The sequence below is a fragment of the Pleuronectes platessa genome, chromosome 22, assembly GCF_947347685.1.
Source record: "Pleuronectes platessa chromosome 22, fPlePla1.1, whole genome shotgun sequence".
NCBI classification, from domain to species: Eukaryota; Metazoa; Chordata; class Actinopteri; order Pleuronectiformes; family Pleuronectidae; genus Pleuronectes; species Pleuronectes platessa.
This window is the reverse complement of record NC_070647.1, coordinates 9248605-9257381: the sequence shown is the minus strand read 5'-3', so window position 1 is coordinate 9257381 and position 8777 is coordinate 9248605. Positions and strand designations below refer to the sequence as shown.

The following is an 8777-nucleotide window of genomic DNA, read 5'->3' as shown; positions in this document are numbered from 1 at the left end:
GAGCAAGGCAGTAATTAGAGCGATGCAAAACGGGGGGAGGCATCCCAGGCACGCGGAAAGAAAACGAGGGACGTTTTAAAAAAATGAAGAAACAGGAGAGAGGAAGAAGAGGGGGAGGGGGGGGGGGGGGGCAGGGACAGCTCATCAGGAGGCGACGAGCCATTTCTCTCTTTCTGCTCTCTCCATCCAATCATCCGAGGGCTGGAGCCCTAGTGGAACAACCGCTTGTGCCTAAGTAAGTAAGAGCAATTACAATCATGAATAGCTCATGATTTAAACGTGTAAACCTGTGCATAGGTAAACACTATACGCTCCAATATTTGGGTTGGAGAGATCCAGTGTGTAAAATGCATTATTCAGGTACAGGGTGCATGAGTTGTGCGTAGCCTTGGGCGCTGTGTGGCGAGCGTGTAATGTGAAGAGAGAGCAAAGTTCTTTCACCTCATCAAACATGACTGTTACGTTGTAGTCGGTCGTAGCGACAGAAGTTTTGTGTTACATTTCCTCGTTGAACACAGACAAATTGAACGAGGAAGGAATGGAGATGATTATTTTTGTCCGTCCCATAGCATCTTTTTCATTGCTGCAACTCAAGGATGCACTGGGTGAAAGGTGGTACACACCCCGAACTGGACACTGATACGTCAACCTGTTGCATCTGCTTACAGTGGAGCAAACAACACCGTCCCAATACCTTTCTCTGGAGTATACAGAATGCTGCATGTGCAGAACTCAGGTTACATCCATACTACTACGTATGTGTGGTGGCTTTGCTATGAACTGCTCACATGTGTAGCAAAAGAGCTGTTGATCAAGAGATCGGTGTACTCCGGAACATGCATGTCCAGAGTAGTTGAGTGGTCACGTGACATGCTTTATTAAGTTTGTTCTTATAGACAAAGATTAAAACTGATACAGAGCCCAACCACTTGTGTGTACAGAGTTTTAATATTCTTTTCAAAATAGAAAGTTGTAGTTGGTGGATGTAGCCTCAGAGAGCGAACACCTCTGCCAAGGCCCAACTTATGAAATCACATTTAAACTTTCTATATCCGGAATTTCATTTTGCACCAAATTGCACACACTTATGAATATCAGAATATCAGTCCCCCAAACATAACGGATTTGCCTCATCAGAATCCCCAAATTACTCTCTGAGAAATCCTGGGTGCATGCGCCCCCTGAGCCGGATCAGTACCAAAATGTAATGGGTTCTTCCCTGACCCATACCCCCCCCCACGCAGATTCATGGCAATCTCTCCTGTAGTTATTCACAATCCTGCTGACAAAGAAAACATAACCTCCTAGGCAGAGGGAGAAATAAATGTTTTTTCCACTTCACCCGAGCTGATTTGTATAGACTGTGTAATGAAACACTGACAAGTTTCACAAAGACATTTTGCACAACATTAGTCTTTTGACAGAACTTTCTAAAGACTCCTACTGGAGCCTATTACGGGGAATTACCACTAACAACTGCGAGGGAATAAACCATGACTGCAGAGCGATGGTGTAGCAGAGGTGCGAGGTGTTCTTGCAGAGAATAGGCTGTCACTGCAACACTGGTACAGCCAGGCCCCCAACGTACCTTCTTTGAAGCCTGTTCCATTAAAGCTCTTTATTATTTATGCAAATGTTTCATGAGATAAAGACAAAAAGTTTTTATTTCTTACATATGGCCCCACACAATAAACTGTTGATCCTATAGTTCAGTGTGTATATATATATATACATATATATATATATGTACAGCATGTATTCAGTGTTTTAATACTTTATGTAAATGAACCATGCACAAATGTGCTGACAAGGTGCTAGAAACAAGAAGCAGCGTCCATTATCATATGTGAATACAGATCTTCACCACAGGTTACACCACAGGCTGTTATAGGGAACCTGGGTGTGTGAGTGTGTGCAAGTTTGCGTGTGTTCACATTTACATAACTTTGCAGTCGGCCGGGCAGTAACAAGATAAGGTTCCCTGGAACTCTCTGATGCTTCTGTTTGGTTAGTAGTCACACACACACACACACATATATATATATATGCACACACACACGGGTTATCAGAGGTAGCAGGAGATAGAAAGTGGAAAGTTCACGAGCGCCAAGGTCACGTCAGATGTGTAACAGTGAAAAGTGGAAAGTTTGGCCCCTGAAATGGGACAGCTGGCTCCACAAACCTTGGACCATCTCCCTGTTATCACGATACCATGCTGTTTTGTTTTCATATTCATGTCAGTGCACCACATGGGGTTCACTTCTATCACTAATATCATACTTCACATAGTGGGTGTTTCTAGTACAGCTTTTGACACACATCTATATATTCTGGGGCTATACTGCCGCAGTGTACCTCTCTTATGGCTGCTCGTGTTTTGGGGTATTACTGAATCTAGATATGCCAATATTACCTTATTGCTGTATACTGATGTTGTTACTAAGGAGGATATGTTTTCACCCTATCTCTACTTGTTTGTTGGCTCATTTGTTTATTTGTTTATCAGCATGATTATGCAAAACGTACTGAACGGATTTCCACCAAACTCGATGCTTATCCCTTTCTCTATCATTGGGAGATAGGGCGTTTTTGTTTTAAATTACATTTCCCAGGGAATAGTAAAAAATATTAGTCTGCAATGAAGATTATGATTTCACAAGCTCCATTGTGGAATAACATTCTAATTTATACATTAATACGTTTTGTGGACACCTTGATGTGTTTTTATTCAAGAGGTATACTCACTGACTCATTATTATTGCTGCCTACGTTTACATGAAAATGAACCCCTTGAAAACGGTATGCCTCATGTAGTCTCAGTAAAGACTCTCTTTTGAATAAAGGTTAGGTAAATATATAGTTACGTGCCGTTGTAGCTGTAGGCATGACTCATTAAGACAACATTCATATGTACAATTGTGTGTGCATTTGCATGGAGCCATCCCTGCTTAGATACATAGATAGTCTTAATGATACTTTCTTATTTATAATAAAGGTTAAACAATATACACATGTGTGCGTGTAGACATTGACTATAAAACAATAATAGTCATACTGAGAGTAGAAAACACAACTGGTTGTAAGTTAAAGCTGCATAACTGAGACCAACTTGAAAGAGGCAGCCGGTAGTTTAGTGGTGAAATACAGAATAAACGGAATTTTCCCCTCCGACCATATTGTTTGTGTGTGTGTGTCTGTTTGTGTATGTGTGTGTGTGTGTGTGTGTGTGTGACTGCAGAGCTGCAGAGGAGAGAGGGAGAGAGAGGTCGGGAGGGAGGGAGGGAGAGGACGGCTCAGAATTGCCGCCACGTGCGCTCAAACGCCAGCTTTATTATGAAAACTTTGTCCGGATTGGTGCACAGACGCAGCGCGGTATTTATATACGACACGTGATTGGTCGGAGTTGCAGAGTCGATAGTGAACCACAGTGCAGAGCTTCCAGACAGATATCCTGGGGCGTCTCGGTACTATGAGAAAGTAGTGCGTGGCGAGAATGACGATTTTACGCACTATTTTCGAATGAAAGTGAAAATAAATCGTAATAAAGCTACGGGTGGATTTATTAAAATGCGCATGGGACGAAGAACGGTGATTTTTCACGCCGGGATCAAACAAGAGTGTCGACTTGTATTGGTGGCGTAGGGATACCACAGTCACACCGCGCGTCAAAATATTGGCTCGTGAGGACCGCGCAGCAGCTCAGACAGCATCGACTCTTCAGCGGATAAGCACCCAGCAGCGGAGCGGCAACTGACCGCAACACACGCTCCTACACGGACGCTACACGCACCGGAGGGTTCTTCCACTTCTGACGTCCAGACAGGACCTGTTTTCCTCGGACGCGCTCGAGTCGACAAGCAGGAGCCGTTTTTCATGCCGGTTTTTCGGGGAGCGTTGGACGACTTCGCGGTCGTGACCCTACTGTGACGGGGCGCGGTGCGGCGGAGTTGGCGCACAGCTCGACTGGATTTACTCTCGTTCTCACGCAGCCGACACGACCCGCAGCTCCGGCTCGGAACACCGCCTCGACCCGCTTCTCGCTCCCGCTGGTTTTCACGGACTCCCCCTTTGGCTGAGCAGGGATCGTGAACTCCGGCTTTTCTTCTTTCCGAGCACGAATATGTTGCTGTCAAAGTTTGGTTCCTTTTCGCACATTTGCAACCCGTCAAGCATGGACCACCTACCAGTGAAGATCCAGCTCCAGCCGGGTAGGTCCTCCGCCACCGTCCCGTTCATTCACCACCTCTTTATTTTGGATGTGACATCCAAAGAAGTTGATGTGTATATGTGTGCGCTCGGTTAGAGGCGAGCTGATGTGATCTGTGAGCGGGGGGTTTGTTGTGGGAATCGAACGCTCATCCTCGCTTCTTTCACTTGTCCCCTGCAGTCAAAGTGGAGAAGGAGTCGTTTGAGAAGGTCTACCAGGTCGGGTCCGTCCTGGGCAGCGGGGGATTCGGGACCGTGTACGCGGGCAGCCGGATCTCTGATGGCGCACCGGTAAGTCTGCAGCCGGGGCTCCGTGTGTTTTGATCTCGCGTGTGGCGCCATCAAAGCACCGGGGCGCCCCCCTGGAAATAACCACCACCCAATATATCTCGTTTATTCGTATGTGTTTGCTTATGTTGTTTTTTCTCTTGTGGTTTCCAGGTCGCTGTGAAACACGTCGCGAAGGAGAGGGTGACCGAGTGGGGCACGATTGTAAGTAGTCATCCCCCCCGATGTGTGCGTTTGTTTTGGTCCCCCCCCTCCCCTCCTCCACCTCGCTGCAGAGTGGGGGGGTGCTGTGTGTTGTCAAATGGCCGTGTGTGTTAACCCCCCCCCCCCCTGCGCTCTGTTCCACAGAACGGATCTATGGTGCCGCTGGAGATCCTGCTCCTGAAGAAGGTCAGCTCGTCGTTCCGCGGAGTTATCAAACTGCTGGACTATTACGAGCGCGCGGACGGCTGGCTGATCGTCATGGAGAGGCCGGAGCTCGTCAAGGACCTGTTCGACTTCATCACGGAGAAGGGCGCCCTGGACGAGGACACGGCGCGGGGCTTCTTCCGCCAGGTGCTGGAGGCGGTGCGACACTGCTACAGCTGCGGCGTGGTGCACCGGGACATCAAGGACGAGAACCTGCTTGTGGATCTACGCAGCGGGGAGCTCACGCTTATTGACTTTGGCTCGGGGGCGATTCTCAAGGACACGGTCTACACCGATTTCGATGGTAAGCCCCCCCCCCCCCTTCCCTCTTATTGCACCGATCGCTGCTACGAGGTGTTACGATGCCGGTTGAGCGGTTTGTTGACATGAATGCGCGTCCGTGTGCGCTGGCGGGTGTTTGCCCTTGGTGCTATATTCAGACACGGAGGCGTTCACGAGCATCTGACGCAGTGGCTCTGTTTTGGGTGGAGGGTTTTCCTCGCCCGGGGTCTAGTGGCTCCTCGTCATCGCGGATGTAAATCGATGCGACCCAGTATTAATATCTTCCAGTGTTTTCCGGCTGTATCTGTGACGTTTGATGCATGTTGTGTTTTTTAGATGACTCACACTCCCCCCGTCTGGTGTTTTTTATTATATATATAAACCCCTGACACGTCTCCGTCTTATGAGACGTGGTGTTTTCCGGTTGTTGTGTTGTTTTGGTGAAGCTTGACTCACCCTCGGTTTGTGGGTATTAGGTCAGTGCCACGTAACATCTGTTTGTTGTGAAACCGGAGCCGCTGGTTCACGTGATGGGCTCACGTTGCCTTTTCTTTTTTTTGGTATGGTATCCAAGGCCCTCCTTCCAGTAGGAGGGAGGGAGGTCACACGGTTTGTTATGTGGCTGGAGGAAGATGGAAAGCTTTTCGGCTGTGACTCAGCCATTTTAGACTCAGATACAGACTGTTTTTTTTTTTTATCATATTCCGACACCAATGACCTCCATGTTCCTACACTGTTGAATACAACTGGATCCCCTCCACTCAGGATCACCTCTCACACGTCTCCTTCTCTTTTTCAGGTACAAGAGTGTACAGCCCTCCAGAGTGGATCCGCTACCATCGGTACCACGGCCGCTCGGCCACGGTGTGGTCGCTAGGTGTGCTGCTGTACGACATGGTGTGCGGTGACATCCCCTTCGAGCAGGACGAGGAGATCCTCAAAGGGAGACTGTACTTCAGGAGGCGGATTTCAGCCGGTGAGTCAACCACATCAACGCAGGACTCTGTTGCCCTCTAGCCACGGCAGCTGGTACAGCCCCGAACCCACTACCCTGGTGTGACTGGGTTCTAAATCAGTTTACATCAGAGTAAGGCCTCTCAGTCACAATGGATTACAGCCTGTAATGGCTGCTAGACAGATTTATCAACCATGAATACAATTTGAGGTTTTGGCTGTTATGATTTCCCCTGGTGCACTTTGTGTAACAGCCCCAGTTACCCCAGAGAGCTAACTCAATAGAAGGATGTGTGCTCCCTTTTCATTGGCTGACTGATGCCGCCTACACACTAGGCCACTGTAGATCCATACAAACTGAGTCACACACAGTGCAGCAACACTGGTACTGGTGATTTCACAATGTCCTAAATATAGTTTCTCTCTCTCTCCTCTTTCAGAGTGCCAGCAGCTGATCAAATGGTGCCTGGCCCTGCGGCCCTCAGATCGACCCACCCTGGAGCAGATCTGCGACCACCCCTGGATGAGGGAGACGACGGAGTCACCCAAATCGCCGGAGGAGCCCGTCGTGGGGGAAATCCGCCTCAGGACCATCGACACAGACTCTTCGTCAAGCACGAGCTCGAGCAAGGAGAGCCTCTGAGGATGGTTTTGATGGACTGAAAAGACTTTCTGGGGAAAGACAAGGTGGTGACAGAGGGAGTGATATGGACTCATGGCCAGCAGCTTGTAGCCCAGATGGCCCATCAGTGGCTGGGCGCTTGACTCCACTGGTCCGGCAAGAGAAATGTACTTTACTGTTCCTCTTTTTGTAGGGAATTTCTAATTTATTACTATTTGTTCTTCCTTATCTTATTTCCCCCTGCCCTTCTTTTGTTTTTCCTTCAGTTGATTATACATGTTTCCAAATGGGGAACATTTTGCTGTTGGGGCGGTCTTACCAGCACTATTTATCCTCCCTTTTTTTTATTTGACCTGTTTTGTTACTAGGCTGGTATATGCAGCTGGCAAGGCCCTCCTATTCAGCCAAGGCTGCTCTCATAGAGCTTGGAGAAAAATACCTTTTTATTTAAATGTTTTAATTTTGATTTTGGAGTGCCTTTTTTGGAAAGCTGCTTTAAACAGGGGGCTTTCGTCAACAACTGTTTTTTTTGGATTTGCCTGGGGCCCGGCGGTGAAGTTGCCTGTGCTTTGATGGAAGGGGGGGGGGGGGGGGGTTAGGCTTCTTCTTTTTCGTTTCTCCCCTCCTCTCCATCACTGTAAACCAACCAACCCCCAGCCAAGAGGCTAAGATAGCATTAGATAGGAGAGTAAAGAGGCGGGGGCTCTTCCTGACAATGGAATACTTGAAAACACACTTCGACTCAACTCTGCGTCGCTCTTTTAACGCTGCTCACTCACTCTATAGCCTGAACAGGTGTTTTTTGGAAACTGGATCCTGTCTTTTTCTGAATGTCTACAATATGTCACCACACACACACACACCTCCTTCCCCCACCTTTTTTCTCTCCCTCCCATGCTTGTTTTGGGGGGAGGGGGGCGTGGCCCGCGTGGCTTCTCGTTTTCTTTTTACCTCCCGCCACCTCTCACTGCTCAACACTACATGGCCCCGCCCCTGGCCTCCCTCAGGGTTTGGGGTGTGAAATGCACAATCAATGCAATATTCATGGACTCAACTATGTTTATTATTTTTGTGTTTCTTTTAAATTTTTTATTAAACAAATATTGTACAGTGTGTATTTTTTTTTTTTTGTGTGTATTTTTTTTTTCTCCCCCTTTGCATTAATTTATTTGTAAACATGTAGACATTCCACACTCTGTGGCTATTTATTTATTTATTGTCTTTGCTTAAAATCCCCCCCTAAAATTTGCATATCCTACTTGGCCTTTGGTTTGCATTCCTATAACTTATTTCTACATTTCAACATGTTTTTTTTTTTTTTTTTTTAGATGTGGAGGATGCACTGAAGCAGTTGTCGATGTAAAACAGAATAAAAACAAGTTTACTTAAATTTGAAAAGAGCTTTTGAATGTTATTTAAGTACTTTTTGAAATCCTGGCGGTGTCTGCCGGCTGAGTATCGATAGAAACCTGGTTTCTGTACTGTCAAGATGAAATTTTGAGTTCTGTGGAAAGTTAAACAACGGGTGAAACAGCTTTCGTAGTTGGCACATAGCCTCATATCGATGACCCCTCGGTTTAGCTGTGTGACTTGTGGCTGTGAAGTATGGATATTGCTATTTTTTGATACAGAGGTTTCAATTAAACTCCCATTTTTATGTACAGAATAAAGTCTGATGTCTGCATCATTTCCTTCGTAAAGTCCTTCATTTATTGCACGACAGTTAAAAGATATATGGTTATTTGTAAATGAAATCCCAACACATTGCCCTCATTAACGAAACCCCCTGCCAGCATCCATCTCCTGTGTGACAGCAGTCCCTCGGGAGGCCTGGAGAGGCTAATGTACATCCATCGTGACACGTGGTTCATTTACACCGCCTATAGGACTGATAACATTGTTACACGTGACGGGGGTGTGGGCGAGGCTGAAGGGAAACATCACAGGAGCCATTAACTGGATGACAACCTGCAGTTACAAAGGGCCTGATAAGAGACAGATGTGTCTTTAGAGCGCA

The 8777-nt window shown here is 47.0% G+C and overlaps 1 protein-coding gene across 1 annotated transcript; it reads left to right on the top strand.

Moving 5' to 3' along the window:
- Positions 1-3298: 3298 nt before the first annotated feature.
- Positions 3299-8447, top strand: LOC128428851 (serine/threonine-protein kinase pim-3). The gene is made up of 6 exons (XM_053415114.1): positions 3299-4208; positions 4388-4497; positions 4648-4698; positions 4843-5206; positions 5984-6160; positions 6579-8447. Exons 1-6 carry the CDS (start codon positions 4121-4123, stop codon positions 6779-6781), a joined length of 993 nt encoding a protein of 330 aa, XP_053271089.1. The 5' UTR covers positions 3299-4120; the 3' UTR covers positions 6782-8447.
- The last annotated feature ends 330 nt before the right edge of the window (positions 8448-8777 follow it).

What these genes read in the sequence shown, in the direction of transcription:
- LOC128428851 (XM_053415114.1), top strand. Translation starts at nt 4,121, where the DNA reads ATGTTGCTGTCAAAGTTTGGTTCCTTTTCGCACATTTGCAACCCGTCA. An exon ending in GGATCTCTGATGGCGCACCG is followed by an intron (nt 4,498 to 4,647) that starts GTAAGTCTGCAG and finishes TGTGGTTTCCAG; the next exon opens with GTCGCTGTGAAACACGTCGC. An exon ending in GGTCTACACCGATTTCGATG is followed by an intron (nt 5,207 to 5,983) that starts GTAAGCCCCCCC and finishes TCTCTTTTTCAG; the next exon opens with GTACAAGAGTGTACAGCCCT.